Source organism: Python bivittatus, unplaced genomic scaffold, assembly GCF_059951505.1.
Source record: "Python bivittatus isolate LINGU-HERP-01145 unplaced genomic scaffold, Pbiv_v1 ctg000520_np1212, whole genome shotgun sequence".
In the NCBI taxonomy this organism is placed as follows: domain Eukaryota; kingdom Metazoa; phylum Chordata; class Lepidosauria; order Squamata; family Pythonidae; genus Python; species Python bivittatus.
The window spans coordinates 3,133,682-3,156,068 of NW_028277080.1; the positions used below are offsets into that span (position 1 = coordinate 3,133,682).

At 37.9% G+C, this 22,387-nt stretch overlaps 1 protein-coding gene across 9 annotated transcripts in view; it reads left to right on the top strand.

Annotated features, from left to right (window-relative positions):
- Window positions 1–22,387, top strand: part of LOC103053704 (uncharacterized) — an 87,384-nt gene that overhangs the window by 5,188 nt on the left and 59,809 nt on the right. For all 9 annotated transcript variants that reach the window (XR_015797368.1, XR_015797367.1, XR_015797366.1 and 6 more), the window contains exons 2-3: window positions 10,828–11,109; window positions 14,977–15,219. Coding sequence is in view for 5 of the 9 variants with exons in the window: in XM_088147525.1 (XP_088003651.1) it covers window positions 10,828–11,109; window positions 14,977–15,219 (525 nt within the window). In the remaining 4 variants the exon portion in view is untranslated. The remainder of the gene's footprint in view (window positions 1–10,827; window positions 11,110–14,976; window positions 15,220–22,387) is intronic.

Consider the following 22,387-nt stretch of genomic DNA (forward strand, 5'->3'; position numbering starts at 1 on the left):
TGTCTGCTGTGAGATAACCCTTCAGATATTTGAAGATGCTATCATATCTTGTGGGCCAACCATATTCAGATCCTTTAACTGTTTCTCATAGGGCTTGGTTTCCAGAACCTTCATTAACTTGGTAGCCATCATCTGAACTTACTCCATTTTTTGAACTATGATGCCCAGAACTGGACACAGCATTCTATGTGGGATCTGACCAGGTCAGAATAGAGCAATTACATTCTGTGATCTGGATTCTTGCATTCCTGTTAGCGCACCCCAAGAGAGCATTTGTCTTTTTAGCAGCTGTATCACACATTGCTTCATGTTTAACTTGTGGCTGACAGGGACAGCCAGATTCCTTTCACATGTACTACTGCCAAGCCAGGTCTTCCCTATCTTGTAAATGGAAAAGCATGATGGGGAAAAGAAAAGGAAAAAAGTTTAGGCTGAGTGGTCCTACTGAAACTGAGAGGATCTTGCAAGCCCTGGAGCCAGAGACAAGGACGCTCATGCATGCTTTAGCAAAGAAATTAGCTGATAGGCCGATGACAAAAGCAGGTTTGGTAGAGTCAAAGGGCATACTTAGGCGGAGTGTGATGGATCCAGGGTTATGCCCATGACTGACCAAACCCTTCCTGCAGCTTATGGGGAGGGAGAGGAGTCCAAGGCTGATAGAACACTAGAGCAAGGCTTACAAAATACTTGATCCATGAGGGAGGAGGGAAACCCATAGTTGTTCCTCAGTTGGTAAACCCAGCTGTGTGAGAAGGTGGGGTGGACTGGATTAAGGTTTTGGAAGAATGTTTAAGTAGCAACTGGAAGAAAGGATGCCAGTTGATTCAAGAAGAAAGTTGATATAGGAATGCAAATACTAGCTTTATATAGAATACAGAGTAGTGTTTCTAAGCCAGCAAAAAGAGACAACAGAAGGCAGGAAGGTGTTTCAAGAGTTCGTACAAGCTGTAAAGTTTGGAGTATGGGAAAGTGAAAAGAGGCTGGGGGGGGGGGGGCAGGAACCACCTTCTTCAGATTCTAGCCCAGCCCCTAGTGAAATTTCTTATAATATTAGGATTCCTCAGTTGATGAAAGGGGAAAATATTAGGCAGTCTTGGAAAGCAGAAATAGTATGCTGGAAGTTCCTGAATTTGGAAATCCCAGAAGAGGAAGTGCAACTCGAAGGCTCAAAATGGAAAAACCCTTAAGGGGGTAAGAAACCCCAAAGAGAGGAAAGGAGAGTGAAAAGGCCATAATTCAAAAACCTATTTGTTATATTTGTGGTACCATGCAACATTGGGCAAATATTTGTTGAAAGCCATGACCTTAGCTCTCTTGCGCAGTCCCCACTGAAGAATGGGAATAATGACCATAGAGGTCAATGACCAGGAGGTAGAGGAGCTCTTGGATACTGGCAGTGAGAGAACTTACCTACTAAAAATGCTAATGGAGTGATCTGGCGGCCATTGCTAGTATTTTCAGGCAAACTCATTTCAATGAGATAGGTGGTGACAAATTTGATAAATAAAATAAAAAAATAAATAAAACTGGAAAGGTCCCATTAGTTGAAGCCTGCTCAAGTCAGATACAGACATTGTGGGTATTGTGAAAAGGTGGCCATTCAAGATAATTATTGCAACCAGCAGGCCAACATGTAGGCAGCCAGTAGTCAAGGACGCTACACTTGCAACCCCAGCAGGAAGGGAAGCTAGTTGGAGTTGCAGAGAGGGCCCAGGCAAAAAAGTTGCAAAAGCAGTTGGAGAAAACTGAGGAGAAAGAGTTATCTGCAATTCTCTTTTCCCACCCTGATTCCACTGTTTTTGAAAAGCAGGCTCTTAAAGTAAAATATTAAATAAAGCTATCTGGCAAGATGAAAAAAGCCAGAGGACAGCTTATAGGGCAGAAATGGGAAGTGGATTTAAGTCCCCTCCAGGAGAGAGAACCTGCCTTACAAAGTTGCAGGAATGTGGTGGTGTCAGAGGATGAGGAATCCTGTGTTTGTGAAAAAGGGGGGAATCCTTGATTGACTTAGAGGACCCTGGGGGTGGATGAAAGGTAGAACAAGTAGTAGTTCCATGGAGGTTTAGCAAAGGCTTATTGAAACTTATATGTGAAAACTCTTTAGCAGATCACATGGGATGAGAAAAATCTTTAATAAAGCTTAGAGACCAATTCATTTGACCAGGGATACCAAAGATGTGAAAACCCACTGTCGATCATGCCTGGAATGCAGCTTATGAAACCAAGCAAGGAAACAGGACAGAGCTCTCATGGAAAGAATGCCAGTGATACCTCTTCCTTTTTCTAAGAATTGACCTGGATATAGCCAGACCCTTGCCAAAATCTACCAAAGAAAACCAGTATATTTTGGTTTTTATGTGATTACGTCACTAGGAAATACCTTTGCATGTAGTAACTGCAAAGGTTTATTGAAAATGAACGAGTTAAATTACAGGATGGGCATTACTCATAAGATTCTTTTGTTTAAATAACCAACCCCCTTTTATTTAGAAGGATAGTAATTAAAATGTTAAAGCTATTCTAAATGTTATTTAGTACTTTAGCACAAACAGTGCAGTAAATTGGTTATTTTGACATTGTTTATCTTCATAGCAACAAGTATATATTAACTTTCAGAATAAGGTGAATAACTACTAAATTGTTGTATGGGAGGTGCCCTGCAGTTTCTAACCATGGCAAACATCCATAAATCCCTTCCCTTCCCTTCCATTATATTGTTATAAGTCTTGATACATTATATTATTTCAATGCAGTGATGTTATATAAAATGATTAAAGATTATTAACATACTATTGTTTAGAAAGCTTATGGTATTGAAAGTAGAGAAAGAAAGGTAAAAATTCTGTCAATATTAAATTACAATTTAGGATGTCAGTATTTCAAGCATTTAGCTTTCTGTCCAAAGTTAAATATAACAGACAAAGAAAAAAACATTGTAACTCACATCAAAGTATTAGTTACATAATAGTTTCAATCTTAAGCTAATTACTTCATATTAAAATCTCCATTGTATTGTTACTTAATATATCAATATTTATATGTTGATAAAAAGGAAAGAGAAGAGGATAGACAAAGGAAGTTTAACAAAAGTTAAAATACCCAAAAAGTAAAAAAGAAAAGAAAAGAAAAGATTGCAATATTTTTTGCAATATATCCAGGGCCCCTTAAAAACCAGACTGTAAGTGGTTATATTCACCATGCTGTGTGATGTGTTGTATGTAAGGGAACCATTCTTGCTTAAATTTAGTTAAATTTCTATTGTGTAAATATACTGTTAGTTTTGCCATTGCTGTCTATTCTTCAGGTTTGAGTTCACAATCAATTATTGTCAGGATTGTGTCTTTTTTCCAGCATTCAGCAAAGTTTATTCTTGCTGCTGTAAGCATGTATCTCATTAAATTATGATATTTCTTGTCAATTTTTTTCTGAAATTATACCTAGTAGGAAAAGTTGTGGTTCCATTTCAAATCTGAATTACAATTTTTTCTGTATTATAGTATGTATGCCTTTCCAGTCCTTTTGAGTTCTTTTACATATCTACCACATGTGGTAAAACATTCCTTCTATTTCATGGCATTTCCAACATTTATTTCTGTATGATTTGTGCATCTTAGATATCATAAATGGAGTTGTATACCATCAATAAAACAGTTTGTATCAATTTTCCTTTAAGTTATAACTTGGTGTAAATTTTATAGATTTAGTCAATAATTCTTCCCATTGTTGTATTGTAACTGTTTCTTTGAAATTTTGCATCCATTTTATCATAACGTTTTTTATTTGTTCTGTCTCTGTATCATATCTAAGTAAGAGTTTGTATATATGCCCTAATAGGTGTTGTTGATTTTGTATAAGAGTTTTGAATTCTGTTTTTTTCCCCCTTAATATCCCTTCTTTCTTTCTGAGATCTGATTTTATCCTTCTAGCTATTTGTAAATATATCAACCATAGTATATTCCAGCCTTCACTAAATAGTTGTGTTTTTAATTTGCTCTAGAGTCTGACTAAACCATATCTGCATATGTAATTACATTTTTCTTGCTATAATTATGTCCCACAGGAAAAGTGGTTGAGGGAGAAGCTAGGGTTTCAAATTGTTGGGCTTATTGTTCCCTTTGTGGCATTCCATACTTTTATCAAATTCTGTCTGATAATATGTTCTTTTAAATTGTTATCCTCCTTTGTGTCTCTGTACCATAAATATCTATGAAGTCCATTGGCTTAAACCGGCCCCCTCCAAAATTGCCATTTTACTATTTGGAGATTTTATCTACTCTGTTATCCAGGACAGGCAGCTTGCTTTATAATACAGTTTAAGATTTGGAAGGGTGTTAGAATCTTGTAAATTTTTTTTATTTAACTCTGGGTCTTTTCCCACTCCATATGAATTTACTGATAGAATCTTACAAGTATGGAAATAAACTTTCTGATAACTGCAATCAATCCTAACCAAGATAACTTTAAATTCTTTCCACCTTTCAGGATCTCTTTTAATCTCTTGCCATAGTTTAAGATAATTATTTTAATATATTTCTTGATTGTTGCCTGTCAAGGGCAAACCAAGATATTTTGCTGAACAGACTATCTGACAACCAAATTCTTCTTGCAGAAAATTGATTTCTTCTTAGGTTAAAAATCTTGTGATTATTTTTGTTTTCTGAACATTGATTTTGTATCAGGAATGTTCTCTGTATTTATGGATTATATTCGTTAGCTGTTTTATTACCTTTTGTGGTTCTATGATAGTTAATACTACATCATCGGCATAGCATTTAAGCTTAGATTCCTTTCCGCAAATTTTAAGTCCTGTTATTTTTTGTCACCTCAGATTTTTTTCTGCCAGTATTAGAAATGATAAATAATGTGATGATAAAGGAGAAAGTGGACATCCTTGCCTTGTTCCTTTACTGATTTGATGATCTACAGGAAGCACTCCATTAGCCATAATCTTTGGTTTTTGGTATTGATACATATTTTTAATCCAAGCTTGAAATTCTCCAGGGTTCATTTTATTTAATACTGCCAGCATGAATTACCACTGCAGATTGTCAAAGGCTTTTTCTGCATCCAATAGTGCAGCTTTTTCCTTTTTTATTTATGTGTTCTATTGTGTTGATTATGAATCTACTGATGTCCTTTATATGTCTCTTTGGGATAAAACCAGTTTGGTCAATTTGTATAACATCTGAAACATTTCTTCAATCTGTCAGCTAATATTGTAATGAAAATCGTATAATCTACATTCAGCAAGGAAATTGGTCTATATGATGATGTTTTTTCTGGGTTTTCTCTTCTTTATAAATCAAAGTTATATATGCCTCTTTCCATGTTGGTTGGTATTACCTTTGTTTCTTTGATTTCATTCATCATATTTGTCAATGGTTCTGATAATTCTCCTTTGAATTCTTTGTAATATTGAGCTATCAGTACATCTGGGCCTGGTGCTTTCCCCAAATTCATTTGTTTTATTGCTTTTTTTTTTGGTTTCTTGGATAGTTGCAGGTGTGCTTAATATTTCCTTATGTTGATCATTTAACTTTTTGATAACCAATTTTTCAATATATTTATTCATAGTAGCTTCGTCAATATTAGTCTTGGAATATTTTTTTTAAAAAAAGGCTGCCAGTTCTCCTATTATTTCTGATCTTGAGTGTAACAGTTTGGATCCTTTCTTTACTACTGATATTGTTTGTGAAAAATATTCATAAGATTCTGATATATCAAGCCCCAAACTTTTAATCTGCATCCCTGAAGTATTTGTATGCAGACATGGGCATATCTGGAATCAGAACAAGTCCCCATCATCCACAGACAAATGGCCTGGCAGGGTGCCTTAACCAGACATTGAAAAACATGCTAAAAAGAATGCAAAGAGGTGTTTGGCTTCCCTAACTACTTTTAGCATATAGAGAAATAACTTGAATGTTCATAAGGTTCAGTCTTTTGAGCTGTTATATGGAAGAAAGCTGGGGAGGGGATGGATTTGGTAAAAGAAGGGTGAACAAAAAAGTTTCAAGTCCAAAGAACTTGTTTGAATTCATTCTCCTGTTAGAAAGGAAGCTTACAAGGTTCGTCTCCAAGCTGGGAATAAACACGCAGGTGGTTGTTTGAAGGAGAGAAAAGACTTTATTTTCCAAGAGCCAGATACACAAAATGATCAGCTGTCAGGCACTTGGGGTGTCCCAAGAATCCCATTTATTTATTTATTTATTTATTTATTTATTTATTTAGTATGCCGCCCATCTCCCCCAACACTATTATTCCTTTAAAGCGGGGAAGGAATGCCTGCCCTCTAGGAATTCTTAGAAAAGATAATTAACCAGGAATCCAAGAGAATGCTCTAGCTGGTGAAATTGTCTAGGGACCCTTCTAAGGTCAGGCACTCTACTGAGCTGGGGCTCCCTGTGTTTGCCGTATCTTGGTATTGTGTAATTAGAATGTATATCACTTTGGGGAAGAAATCTTTTTATGATTCGATTATGGCTTCAAGGAATGTTGGCCTTCTGTTAGGTCTTTGGTTATTTAATTTTGGGCTAGGGTGAAGGACTCTTGATTCTTCCTGCTATGTTTTTAATCTTTTTAGGTGAGCCCATTCTTACTATATTAATCATATGCCTTGACTGCTGTTAAGATAAACAATGGTAGGGTGAGACAAATGGGAAGCTTTGACTTCCTGCTGAAATGGGGGGGGGGGAGGGAAGAATTTGATTTCCTTCTCACACTCCCATAAAGAGAGAAATTGCAAAAACTCAATCACTCATGGCACAAGAGAACCTTATAATTGCAGAATAAAAATAATAATATTGGTATGACCTAAACTCCAGAGTAAAAACTCTTGAAACTGAAGGCAGACTTTTGTTATTGTTACCTAGTCAAGAATGCAGATTGCAAAGTAGGTAGCAAGGCCATTTACTTTGGTACAGAAAGTGGGGGCTATCAGTTACAAAATAGAGTTGAGATATAGGAAAATCAGAGAAGATTCATCGATTACTAAGAAGATGAATTGACAAAAAGCCAACAATAGTGTTGGGAGCACACAGAAAAGATTTTGCAGAGGAAACCTATTAACTGTTGGCTAACCACAAACATAGATCACACTAAGACACAAACAGTTCCAAACTTGTCTCCATAACAGAAAGCACACTTAGAAAGACTCTCATAGGTATCCAAAGAAGTGTTTCCAAGCAACTCAGGTACTATTACAATGGTAGGTCATAGAATGGACTCTGGAAGTGCAAGGCCAATAAGACAAAAACTTTATTCCAGAAAGAGCCAGATACACATTGGAAAGAAAAATTCAAAACATGCTATGGAGAGCTGTTGAACCATAACACAGCAAATAGACTTCCTCTGTAGTTTTAGTGGTTCAGTCTAATAGGGAAGTGAGACTTTGTATAGATCTAAGATACCTCAGTCAGGTAATAAAATGTGATAATTTGAAATGAAATTTCTTCATTACAGTCCATAACTAATAGAAATGTGATAGTTTCCTGATGCCCAGAGTAGATGATCTACTATAGTTATGTGGAGCTAAATATCTGTCCAAGGACATAACCACGTACTGCTACAAATACCTCTGGAAGAGAACTCTAAGGAGAAGGCAGCCTTTGCAATAACTCAAATAGTAGCCCAGTCTACAAAAAACAAAACAAAAACCTTTTGATTGTCATGGTGCACCAGCAGTCTTTTAGAAACGAATGGACAAAATTCTTCTAGGCAGGAAGTACTGTGGAGCTTATCTGAATGATGTTGTAATTTACAATATTATCTGTAAGAAACATTTCCAGCAATTAAAGAATGTCATTTCATTCCCAAAGAAGCTGGCTTCACCATTAACCCAGCCAAATGTCATCTAGGTTATTCTGAGCTGCATTATTTGGGCTACATAATTGGTCAACAAGAAGTTTAACTAGAAGAGAAAAAGGTGCAGGCTAATCAACAGATTAACTCCTAATGACTAAGATGTAAGATTATCCTTAGGACTTACTGTGGATGGTTTATACCTCATTTTTCTACTAAAGGAAACATTCTCAAATTCTTAATTAAAAGGAGTGAACCTCAGAAGGTTCCTTGGATTCCTGAATGCCAAAAAGCCTTCTAAAAGTTAAAAACTGCTTTATGTAGTAATCTTGTGTTAAGAGCACTGGATTTTAATCTTCCATTTCTTGTCTATATATTGATGTATCTGATGTAGGGTTGGAAGCAATTCTGTTGCAACACTTTGAGATGCAAGGTGTTCAATTCTGTATTTTTTTTTAAAGCTCTTACCTAGAGAAACAGTATACATAAAAGAAGACCTATGCTGTGGAGCAGGAGGTGGAAAGTTTCAAAGTGAATTTTGATTCCATGGGTAACTATTGAAAAAAAACAAAAAAACTATGGGATTGTGAATTACTATAGTGCTAGACCACCAACCATTACTTTAGATGGAAAAAATTAAAGATACTAACTGGAGACTCACCCACTGATATCTTACACTACAGCTGTACAAGTTTGTGAGTCAAAACCAGTCAGGGAACAACAAAGGTTGATGGTTTTCTGTTTAGCTATGAAACTGACTCAGAGATTGCTATCTGCAAAACAGGTATCAATGAATCCAATGGAAGGCTTGGGGAACACACCTCAACACTTCCCCAAAAGGAGGGTTATGTGAGAAAATAGAGAAGTAAGTGATGTCTGCCACCCTGTTATGTAACCATCCAGACTTACAAACTGTACTTTGTTGCTGATAATCTGAGTTTGAGAAATAGTCAAGGGAAGGAGTTTTACACTCAGAGAGCCTCTCATAGGAAGAGAGAAGTTGAAATGGCTAGGAGGCTGGCAAGAGCGAGAAGAAAAAAGGCTATCAGAGCAAGACTGAATTAAGCAGTCTTCTGAAGAGATGCCTGATTCAAGATCACTGAAGAGGAGTTGACATAGTAATTGATACACAAAGATGAGAATGATATGGCCTGGGATCTGTCTACCATGCAGAGAGGAGGATAGGGAGTGAGAAGATCATCTAAAGGCACCAAAAAGAAGATTAAGGTCGCACTAGCTGGGAGAGATTGCCAGCTAAGTCTTGTCTGAAGGCCTCGATTTGGAGAATTTAGCAATAGCTACTGTGAGGGATCTCTTTTGAGAAATGGTACAGACCACCAACAAAGAGACTATTGTCATCTTCCCTGTGTTTCTAGAGAGGCTTTTATTATAGCAAACTCCCTAATCTTTAAGTTAACACTTACCACTAAACCTGTGCTATATTATACTATACTTACACTAATGTCTATGTCTGCGCCTATGTGTTTTATCTAATTCCTGAATAGTCCTATGGACATTTCTGTTGTCCTTTGTTGCCTGAGTTTATAACAAAATTAGTTGGCTTCTGATGCCACCACCTGCTTGGAACTGCTGCTGAAAGTGTTGGCTTTGGACCGTTTCTCAGTTTGTGCTGTGGGGGGCGGGGAGGAAGGAAGGTGTCTTATCAGTCACTGGCTGGCTGTAGTTTCCAGAGTCCCTGCCGGGACGGTGAGACTGCAGGGCTCTGCTTCCCCTTTCAGCTTTCTCGCTGTTGATTTGCGGAAGTCCAAGCCTGCTCCTCCTTCACCCTCAGTCGCTGCTAAGCTGCTCCACTCCCTTGGCTGCAAATTCTTCCCCTCTGCTTTCCCTCACAAGGCAAATCTTTCTCCAGTACCCCAACACTTTGATGCTATCCGCGTTTTCCTTTTATAACTGGAAACAAGATGTGGTCTGGTGCTGCTCAGGTTGCCTTAAGGTCCAAGGGGAAAAAACAAACGGAAGGAAAAGGTCATGCTGGCCAGGCTTTCCTGCCACAGCTATACAATTAGCTACAGCTTTTAGGATAGGCCCATGGTTGTATTGTAGCCAGGGAGATAGCTAATCTCAAAATAGGTCACCAGGAGTCAACACTGACTCAAAGTACCAAAAACAACAACAACAAACTCCATGATCCTTTGGATACTGATGACAGAATGGGCGTGGGGGAACTGAAGTTCTGTTTGTATCCATTAGTTGAACGTAGTTGGCATTATTATTTAGCTAAAAGAATCAAATTCATAGACAAATATTTTTGTACACTAAGAATAAAGGAAAAAATAGATCCAATTCACAAGAAGAGCTTTGCGTGCTGTGTTTTGCCTGATCAGTTCTGAGAACTCAGGACGTTGCAGTTGTCTTGTTCCCATAGCTAAAGTTTTGTTTCCCTTCTGCAAGAACATAGATACAAAACAGGAGTTATGAAGCTCTGTCTTCCCACCATCACAATTCCACTACATCTTCTGAGGCCTTTTCTTTCTAATGTATTCAAATAACACCTTTTTGCAGCCTGAACACCGTCTTTCTGATACAGGTCATATAGTTTCTAGAGATCCCCCTGTTTTTTCCTTTGGTTGGGTCCCCCTTCTCCTATTTCTTATATATGTCCTTTGTTATGTTCAGCATTTCAGAGAGTTCTGAGTGTGTCCATGATGGCTTCTATACATTCCTCCCATTTTTACCTCTTGTAAAGATGCAGCAGCGATTGTCCTTTTGGTATCTCAGGATTTGAAGCCATTGGAACTGACCTGCTCCCCTCTTCTGAACTGCAGTATGCAGATCTGACTCTTCTCAGTACCTCATCTCCTGGATATTATTATTTCTGGTCTATGCTGGTCTGTTATATGCACGCACACAGACTTACATACATAACACGCATACAACTTATTACTCCCTTTCTGTATTCTGTATAATACTGCTTACCCTAAAAGGGTAACGTGATGGATATGATGAATCTGTATTTAGAATATCACAGGCAGCTTATTTTCTACTTTTCTGTTTCTTTGATTGTAGATTGCAATAACCGTAAACTCATTGTCGGTATTGAAGGAGAAGACATTGTTTTGTCACCGTTAGTTACAGACAACCTAACAGGAATTTCTTGGAAGAAAGGAGAAAATATAGTGGCTGACTCCAGGTTTACAGTTGGAAAGGAAAATCAAAGAATTAGTTTTAACTCTTCCTCTGGCAGTTTGTTTCTCAAAAACCTTTCACAGAATGATACTGGAAATTACACAGCAAAAGTTTTCATTAAGGAGAAAATCAAGGAAACATGCTTTGATCTGAAAATACTAGGTAAGTAGCAGTCTGCTGGATTATATACCAAAGAGTAAGATAGGCAGAACAGTTCTATTTTCCTTTTAAATGTATAGTATAGGAATGCTTATATTGTCACTGTGCAAAGTAATATGCCATATTCTGTACTGTTGTGTTATAATGGTGTTAATGGATTTCATAACTATAGAAATGAATTTTTGGCATAATTGTAGTTAAAGTTAATTAAAATAGAAATTATTCACTTTGCTCCAGGCTTTGTGGGGAAAAGGTTATTGGACTGCTGTCAATCTAGCTACAGCAAAATCTGGAACGTCTCTATTGATTTCTCTGTGCAGCTGATTTCTCAACAGTGCAGCCGATTATCCACAGAAGCGGCAAACGTCCCTCAAGATTATATCACCAAAATTCAGCAGCAAAATGGCCAGATTTAAGCAGTGCAGGGTTTTGTTTTTGTGTTTTTTTGGTTTTCAAAATTGAGAAAAGACTGGGAGCAGGAGGTCTTTCAACCTTCTGAAATCTAAAAACGGCCTTGGAGGGGATAATTTGGCATGTTTTTGATATTTTTTCAGGATTTTACAGAAAAAGTACAGGAGCAGAAGACCAGGGACAAACTGCTCCCATCCCCATCCTTAACCTACTCACATAGGCCTGAAATCAACATTTGGGTGACAGTTTCAGGCCATTTTCATGGGTTTGGGTTCTGACAGAAGCAGCCTTGTAAAGATTAGTCAGTCATACCCAGAGTTGTGTTACCTTCTTAGACATGAATTTAAAGTATTGCTGTAAGACATCAAAAGAAATCACTGGTTTCTGTTCAAGTCTGCTGATCCACGTAGATACAAATTGCACAGCCAGAGGAAACGCTGAAGGGTTTTCAAAGTTGATGAGGCTATGGGTAGAAAAAGAAGGCATATGGTGGCATATGTGGTAGTGTCATAATTGGCTCCAGGGGGAGGTCATTGTGTTGATCAGGGAAGCAAGAATGTGATGATGATGAGCCACCAGGAAACTTTTCTGACTACAGTTGCTGAAAATCAGCTGCAATCACAAAACTGGAATTTAAGTCCTATTATAAACTGTGCCATGCTATAACACCAATTCTGTTGGGATCATTACACTATAGGTAACGATCTATAAACAGACTTATGTGTTGCAGAAATTCAACACTGAGACTACAATTAATAAACAATTTATTAATATTTGAGACATGGTAGAGGCAATCAAATAATAAGCAGTTGACAATTTATGGGGAATAAAGCACAAAGAATGTTTAAATCCTACATACAGGGCAATCAAATCAGAAGCAGTAATCTATGAGAATTTAGCACAGTGTTAAATTCAGTGAGAGAAAGAGAAGTGCCACAATTGTTTTGATGACTGGCTGGACAGCAGTTCAGAGAGTATCACATTTAATTCAAAGAGAAAAATACAAATGGTTTGAAGAGCAATAGGGGAAATGGGGGAAATTTAACAAGTGATTTGCTTCATACAGTGTTCAGCTATAGGAGAAGAAACATACAGACTTTTGTTACAACAGAGAGAACCAGAGGTTTGGAGACTTCATGCCACAGTCAAGAGAGAGAGAGAGAGAGAGAGAGAGAAACCAGGATGTAAAACCAGCAATCTCTCTCACACACAAGTGCTAAGCAATACCTCTTCATTTGAAAATGAAAAATGAAAATAGAAGCTTTTGCATTTGGGTATGGAGTTCTCATTCTCAAAGATCAGGATTAGGTGGATCCTCAAACAGTTGGAAGGAAAACATGGGGCCCCTATTAGTAATTGCTTTGCCAGTACTTTTTGGCTGAATTTGCTAAGCATGCTCCTTGGCTTTCTGAAACCATGTTTCTCCTGGAACTGAAATTCAGTTCAGTTCAAGGAGTGGGTACAGGCATACCTCTTCTTTGTCTAATTCTGGATTTAGCTGATCAGGTGAAGCTGGCTGGCTCTTCCAGGCTATGAAACCCCATTCAGCCAGGCTGCTTCCAGGTCCCAGGAAAGCTTGCCCTCTCAGAAGGCAATTTTTTGGAAGGGTCTGTTCAGCTCCAGTAAGGCCTAGCAAGTTACTTGGGCCTGTACTACGAATCCAACCCAGTGGAGGATCCTGATAGACCTCTGCCCACATGAGGATCACCCTGGTTGAGCTCCAGTTTCATCCAGGGTGGGGCCTGCCTTCAGAGGTCTCAAAGAGGTTTCTTTCTGGGATAAACAAAAAACTGGCAAGTGAGAATGAAAGTCCTACAATTTTCCTGAGTGATATTAGCTTTGCATGGAGTTGGAAAGAGAAGAGAAAAGCATATCTGTGATGGAATGTGAGGGAAACCTTGGAAGATGCTGCCTAGGGAACGATCAGATAAAAGAGAAAGGAGTCTACCACAGAATAACAGCCAGAGAAAGAAATTTAAGAAGGATCTGCCCTAACTACTCAGGCAGTAAATAAGGAGGGCAGGAGATTTGTATTTTCAGACTTGCAAGATTCTGTTAATGTAGCCTTACAATAAAGTAGAATTATCTCATTTAGTTGTGTTTCCTGTCTGGTTTACCTGGGAGGGCTGACAATGTCTGAGCAGAGCAAGAAAGAGAAGCAAGATTTTTATTCTCTTTTTAGAAGAGATTTCTGACCTGAGGCAAAATATTACTAGTCCAGGTAATCCCATTTTGGAAAAATGGGGGGCAAAAAACAAAAAGGTGATCAAATTAACAAAAGTAGATCTGAAAGAGACAAAAGATGAGGGGAGGGAAAATGGTTGGACCAGATAACTTAGCAGCCATTGGGCCAAAGAGGTATTCCCTAAAGCTACTCTTTAGAGCAGACCCTGGAGCTAACAGTGGAACTATTGAAAATGAACTCCTACTCCAATACCAGACTGTCAACTCACTACACATCATGGTTGATGCCAAAAGATCTAGGAGGATCAACAGAGTTGTACCCCATCTGTCTGTCAGGGCAAACAAGACAGCTTGCGTACCAGAAACAAGTCTGAAACCTGACTGGTACCAGTCCAGATAATCCATATCTTCCCAGAACTCATGAGGCTGATCAGCCACCATCTTGCCAAGTATCTTGCTCAAAAAGGTGATAGTTGTGATAGGGTGGTAATTCTCACATACCTTCAGGTCTAGGAATGTTAACTTTGGAAAAGGCTGCACCAGGCACCACTGCCAATTTTAGTCCAGGCACTGCCTGCTTCTGATTTGAATGATATCAACTCTCTGAGTAGATTCAAAGCAATGAAATTCCTGAATGTGAGTGAAAACTTGATTTAATGGACCATTGGGGGGAGGGGGTTCTGTTCTTCCCAAAAATCCATTAAGTATCATCATCACAGACATTTACATCATTTGGATAATGACATCATTACTCCAGTGATACAAATTGATGTAAATATCTGTTATTTCAGGAGGCTTTCCAGATAGAAATTTTGTCCATTGCATCTGGAATCTTGTAAATAAGAGCCCATTACACTAAGATTTCACTGTAGTTGTTTCTAAATAATGATTGCAAGGCCCAATTTCCTTTGAATAGCACTTTGGAGGTTTTAACTCCCCCCCCCTTTGATTTTTTAAAAATTCTGTGTTTATTGAATTACCTAATCAAGTTCTATATAGCTTTCCATGTGGTTACTTGTACTGTTTTTGCTCAAATTTGAACTGTTAAAATCAAAACCTGATAGCATGTGGCTTTCCCATGGTAGAATTTTAAAGCTGCTTTGAATAAATCAATATATTATTTTTAATTGGATAGGAAAATGAGCATCTGTTCTAAGAAGTGGGATTTTTTTGGCCAAAATGTAATTTGAAATGAAGCCATGGAAATACTGTCATGTAAACCCCTTGAATAGCTTCTGTTTTATTCTTCTTTTTGTCCTTCTCTTGCCTCCCCAGTACCGCCTGTTATAAACTGCACTGTTCACAATGACACCATTCAATTAAACTGTACATCAGCAACTCAAGATCTATCTTTATATTACTCTTGGGATTACATCAGACCTGAAGACATCTATACAAACCTGTCGGTTATTCAGCTTCGGAGGAACTCGGCCCATTTTCAGAAAATTACTTGTTATGTTACAGCTTTCAGTTCAAATGCCAGCAAATCCTTCAATCTGAGTGACTGTATTCCAGAAGGTAGGTTTTTGGATTATATAGTCTATGGTTCCTTTTCAGGAAATTGGTTAAAACCCACACAAGGAGGTTGCAGTCTGATTAACTGGTATCATGGAAATATGGCAGTTCTTAATTTTGGGGATTGGTCAACAACAGTGAATCGTCTAGAGAGGTATCTTGCCTATTCAAAGAAGATTTATGTAAGTGGATGACAAGATGGAGATGTCCAGTCACTAAACATTCATTTCCCACAATAGCAAAGACAAGATGCTATTCAGGCTAAAAGAAAAATTATTTTGAATGAAGAATTTAAGAATGTAAAGTAAAAGGGCACTTAAATAGAGGAGGGGTTTTGATCACATAATTGTGGCCATCTTGGCCAGTTTGACCTCCCCTTCCCACATGGTTCTCTTGGAAGTGAGGATCTAAGCTTCAATAGAAAAAAGTATTTTTTTGAACCCATAATTTTCTGTTCCAGTCATGCTTAATAGCAGAAAAATTAATGAAGCTTAAAAATACAAATTAGCAAATAAGTCAACAATATATTTATTTCTAGAGGTTACAAATAAAAAGCTTGTTTCACAGAAAGGGAATTGGTGATATTCTGAATATTTAGAACATATCACTCAGTAAGTAACACTCAGAATATACACATCAACATGCGTATGTGCAGACACGTGATAAAACATACAAATACATCTTGAAAGCACACAAAGTACAAACAAAATACTTCTCTAATTCCCTATGTTCATTTACCCCTATGTTACCTTTTTCTTTTTTCTGGGTAACTGGCCCGATTTCCAAATGAAACACTGGGCTATCCATTTTTATTCTTTATGAAAAGCCAGTTTAGAAATGAAGGCATTGCTGCAGACAAGCCAAAGCCCTAGTTTTTTTTTTCTTCTCTAAAAAAAGATAAATAGATCAGGGTAACAGGTATATAGACACAACATTTATAGTATTAAGTGTAATAACCTCCTAAATTTCATAGTACAGGTAATTCTCACTGGTGCTGAAAAAGGAGACTTACAACCTGTCCTCGAAGTTGTGGTCACTGCAGTGTCCCTGAGGTCACAGGATTGCGATTCGGGTGCTTGGCAGCTTTTTGTAAGTTCTTTTGCTATGAAAAACAGTGGACCCATCCTCCCACACTTCTGTGGATGCCCCAAAATACACAAGCCCGACATACCTGTTCGTCTAATTGTATTGTTACCAGGGACCCCAACATACAACATAACAAAAGAACTTACAAAAAAGCTTGGACATCTCACAGAGGGAGTGAATGTTCTATCAACTCCCCACTACAATGCCTCCTGAAAATCAAAGGCTTAAAATGAAGATGAAATTATGGTTTCATTTGATGTCAAAGCACTCTTTACATCCATAGACCCAGAACTAATGAAAGAATCTATGGTAGCAGTACTACACAACACACCCAACCTAACCAAATATACTAAAATCGAAATACCCAAAATCATGGACCTCATCAACCTCTGCCTTACTACCTACTTTCAGTTTGATGGACAAATATATCAACAAATCAGAGGAACACCCATGGGATCACCATTCTCAGGATTCATAGCAGAGACTGTAATGCAGAGTCTAGAAACTATAGGACTCCTACGTATACAACCAAAAGTATGGATCCAGTATGTAGATGATAGCTTCGTCATAATAAAAAAAGAACAACTAGAGAAGACACACAAAACAACCAACATCTTCAAAGAAATAAAATTCACAAGGGAAGAAGAAAACAATATCACACTACCCTTCCTGGATATCCTCATCAGCAGAGGAAATGACAAATTAGAAACACAAGTCTATCGAAAAACAACCTACACTAATCAAGTACTCCATTACCAAAGTAACAACCCAACCTCCCACAAGAGGGGTTGTGTAAGAATATTATTCAGACAAGTACAAATGCACTGCAACAACCCAGAACACCAAAAAAAGGAAACAGATTGCCTATACAACATCTTCCAACAAAATGGATACCCACGCAACTTTATCAAAAAGTGCCTGACTACTAACCCACTACAGCACAACCAACACAAGCTATGAAAAGGAAACACTACCATACATCAGAAACATCCAACAGATTACTACAACCACATGGCATCGCTGTAGCACACAAACCAACTAAAACCCTCCAAAACATCTTAAGTCAATCAAAAGACCCAGTAGCCCAAGAAGAAAAAACAGGAATCATCTACAACATACAGTGTAAGAACTGTAACAGCCACTATGTAGGACAGACAGGCAGAAGACTAGCAGAGTACATCCATGAACACCAACTATCAGTTAGAAGACACAATGAAAGCTCCTTAATCTCACAACACTTGGACAGACTCAACCATAGTTTCAACTGGGAAAATATGAGCATCGTAGATCAAGCTAAATCCAAAAATACTAGGGAATTCCTGGAAGCTTAGCACTCAGACACATCAACCATCTAATAGATACTTAGAGATAAACCACATTCACACACCATTCAAAAGCTAAGAAAGCTAAGAGAATAAGAAAGCTAAGAAAGAAACAAAAAGACCAGAAAATATCCTCTCCAGCAGTCTGCACCCAGATAAACCAGGATTAACACCAGACAAACTATCAAGCAGAGAACAATAATCAAGGAACTACCAAGGAAGTGAACAATCAAGCAGAAAACAATACCCTAATCAAGGAGCTACCAAGGAAAAAAACACTAGCAGGGCAAGCTACTGTATATAAACAGGGAGCAAACTCACTAGCACTGATGATGTTACCTAGTTGGGTGATGAAACATCTGCAATCAAACAACCAAGTCAGAGAGCACTGAGGACTCCACAAATCAGGTTTGTCAGCCAGTCCAAAGGTCAGAGTTTCAGGGTTTTTACACAAGCAGGATTCACAGGAACAACATACCAGAGCAGGAGATCAGATGGTTGTTTCCAATAGAGAAACAGGTCAGGGCTACCTCTTAAGTCAGGCTGCAGCCAGCTATCTTTAATTAGGATTGTTACTCCCTTTCTTGGCAAGGAGCCTCACTGAGCATCTTTGATCTGCTCTCCACTCTGCTCGTCAAGTCTGAGAGCCTGGAGGCTTCATCATTTGACTACTCCAGCTATTCTGATGGTGTCTTTGTTTGAGCAGCCTCAGGTGATTCCTGGCTTGGCATCTCCTGAAGTGGACATTCCACTGATGCAGCTGGAGCAGCTTCTTCAGGGTCAAAGTCTTGAGTCCTGGGCCATGACAATAGTGCTGGTTTAAAGTGGAATTTGCTGTGCCCTGTTGAGCTCTAAGTGATCTCTTGGTATATTCTGTTCATAATTCTGTGTCAAGAATTGTTTGTTTAAGAGCTACCATTGCTTGATCAAGTGCATCAGCCTTTCACTTGAGAACCCCAATTTATGGAATTTGTCATTTATTTGGTGTTTCCAAGAAGAGTGATAATTATCTGCCAGGATAAGATGTAACAGGCCTTAAGACTGAAACTGGGCTTTTAGCCAATACCTGAATGCACACAGACACACCCTTGTTTCGATTTTTATAAACCCAGCCCCCAAACGTAGAGCAACATTAGGCACACATTTTGCTTCCTGAAATAGCTTTCTTAGGAAGCCAGTTTGAACTCTTGCCAGTTTCTCATAGTTGACACCTGTGCCAGCATCTTGGCTTTGAAAAGTATCTTGGTACATACAGAGCAACTCTAGAGAAAAAGAAACTTGTTGCTGAACTCCTCCAAGTGGTCAGAATTACCTGAGAGATACGAATATGTCGCTTCCCTGAACAATGCAGCACAAATTACAGGAACTTAAAACCATGGCCATGTTCAGTTATGTGCCGTCAAGGGCCCAGTGGGACTTTTTGTAGCCCCTTGCAAAACATGTGACCTTTGTTTTCTCTTTTTTTTCAATACAATTTTTATTAAAAGAAGATAAAAACATACGAATTAGTATGAAGAAGAAAAGAGAAAAAAATCAAAGAGAAAGCAAAAAGTGCAAGAAAAGTGAAAGAAAAATAGAAAAGAAAGAAAAAACATACAAAGCAGTGGCTTCCAATATTCTTCACAGCAGTTATAAGTACGGTTATATTTTAACCTCTCTCTCTAAAGTTGCATCATAATACTCTTTTTTCTATAATCTATCCTGCCTAATCATCAAAACCATAAATCACAAGTTCATATTTTTCATTTTTAGGCAAAAAGTCCATAAGAGGTTTCCAGTCACCAGTAAATATAAACAGTGACTGGACATGGACTGTCACTATGGACTGTCACTATGGACAGATAAACAAGAAGTTAGTTTATCCATCTCAAGCAAGATCTGCCAATTTCACCAACCATTCCTTGGTAGTGGGTAATGTCGAATCTTTCCATTTCTATGCATACAATAATCTTGCCACAGTAATCATATATTGAAATAATCTTCCCTGGCTTTTTTCTAGCTGTTTATCTATCAGTCCTAAAAGGAAAAATTCTGGTTTCAATTGAATATTAATCTTTAAAACCCTCTGTATCAAAGTATGTATTTGAATTCGGAATTTTTTAGCTCTTTAGCTACACCAAACATGATAAAATGTCCCTTCATGTTGTTCACATTTCCAACATACATTTGGAGAGCCTTTATGCATTCTAGATCATTTCTGTGGCATCATATACCAACAGTACATAATTTTTTAGAAATTCTCTTTGATATCATAACATGATGTATATTTCAACCCCTTTAACCACATATTTTCCCACTGATCCATCTGTATATTATAACTGTCAGAAGCCTCGCAATTACCTAATCATGGCTGCTAGTTTGCTTGCTTCGGTTCTGCAATTTTAAGAAAAGCGGGGGGGGGGGAGTAACAGACAGAGAAAGTACGGTTCAGGCAGATGCTGCGTTATCTGTTCTCAGGAATGCCAAGGTCGTACCACCGTGAGACCAGGAGGAATGAAACGAAAGCACTATGGGATGGAAAGGGGGGAGTAAGGAAAAGGGGGTTAAGAAAAGGTTGCTGTGTGCAGGCTTTTTAGTTTCAGCAATGCTTTTGAGACCGTACACTTCTTTTCAATAAATGAACTTTTCTTTGGACTTGTCTGAGTCTCAAGGGAATCACCTTTATTGGGAATTGAGTATTGTGGGTTCTCACAATACCCAAAATTCTTAGCCCACTTTATCATACATTCTTTAACCTGTTCTTCCTCTGTTTCAAATTTCAACAAAAGTTTATACATTTTAGCAATTACATATTCATCATCAGTACACAACTGTACTTCAATTACTGCCTTACTTTGCTCCATATCATGTCTTTTTGTCCATTTTGAATCATTCTGATTACTGTAAATGGGAAAACATTGACAGCTATATCCTTTTGCTATTAATTGTTCTCTTGGTTTAATTTTAAATTCCCCTTGGTGATTTTCCAATAGTTCCTGTACATTAACCATTTGTCTTTGTTTGCTGTTTCTCCTCTATGATATGCTTCTTGAGCTGAAATGAAAACATCTTTTTTTCAAGCCCAACCTGAGTTTATATCTATTCCATAATGACCTTTGTTTTCTCATAGTTGATCTGTAAATGAGTGTTCCCTGCAGAAGTGGACCAGTGCTCCCAGGGCTCTTCTAAGGCCTACTAACTTCTGTGATAGTATGAGAGCATCATCTGCATAAAGAAATGTAGATATAGGTCTATTAGCCAGTTTTGGGTAGAATCATTTGCATCATTTTATTTCATTTACATAATTTCATTGGGCAATTGATGTAAATACAAAGAGCATGGGGTTTGATAGGAGTAATACGAGGCAACATTGAAAAAACTTACCGATACCTTATTTGCTGTAGTAAAATCTTTAAAAAGATAAATTAAGATAAAGATTTTTATAAATATTTCTTATCAAATGTTTGATCTATAAGGACTTCGAAAACAATGCAGTAATTATCAGAAGTCAGCATGGATTTGTCAAAATCAAATCTTCCCAGATTAATTTTACCACATTTTTTTTAACTAGTAACTTCTTTAATAGATTATGGAAATACTCTAGACATAATATATCTTTCTATCCTTTTAGCTTTTGTTTTATAACTGGTCTTCCTCTTTCATTTTTAAACAGCTTTTTGATTGTTTTGTTCTGTACTGGTCTTTGACTAAAATAATCTTTGAATGAATATTCAGCAAAGCATTTGATAAAATACCCTTTGACATGCTAATTAGGAAGTTAGTTATGAGAATTATGAGAATTAAACTAATATATAATTAATTCAAAAATTGTACTTCTCATCAGATTAGAGAAGTGGGAAGCCAGAGAATCAGTTCTGGGTCCTCTAACTCTTCAATATTTCTATTAATAACTTGGATGAAAAGGTGGAGGAAGCATTCATCAAATTTGCAGATGACTAAAAAATGGATGGGATAGATAAAAATCAAACTCAAAATGTTCTTGATAGGTTAGAGAAGTGGACTGGAAATAACAGAATGAAATTTAGTCGAGGTAAGTGGAAAGTGGAAGGGTACACGTCTAAGGATGTAGAATACCTGATTAATAAAGATACTTGTAAAAAGTATCTTTGGAAAAGTAGTCGACTGCAGACTGAGTATGAGACAGCAGTGTGACATGGCTGTAAACAAGACAAATAAAATTTTAGGCTGCAACAACATAATTATAATATCTATATCATGGGATATTATTTTACCAGTTTATTCTTCTTTGGTTAGACCCCACTTGTTATTGTTGTCAGATTCAGCTGGCACGGCATGGCACGGCACGGCCAATGCCGCTGCTCAGTTTCACCACCCCTAGTCAAGTTCACCGTCCCAGGCCCAGGCAGCGGAAAAGAGGAAGTCACCGCAAGTTAATTGCCAACAGGTGGTGGTGATTAACTCAGGGCAGGAGCGCATACTTTGTATCATAGCCGGCTTCCCTCAAGCGCCCCAGGCAAAGTGAACCACAGCAGCTCGGAAGCCCAGAAATCAGCGCACAATCAAGAATTCCCGGCTTAGCCTGCAGAAGAAAAGCCCAACAAATGCAACAACCCCATAGACAAAGGACAGCAATCAAGGGGGACAAAGAAACGGGCTGAATCTGCCATTTGGGGGAGGGGGAGAATACAGCAGGCAATCAGTAACCCAGGCAACGGGGAGAAGCGCAGGAACGGGGAATCTATAAAACGCTATGTAATCTGTGCCAAGCCAACCCTGGCTTTGTTTGTATCTACCTGCATTAC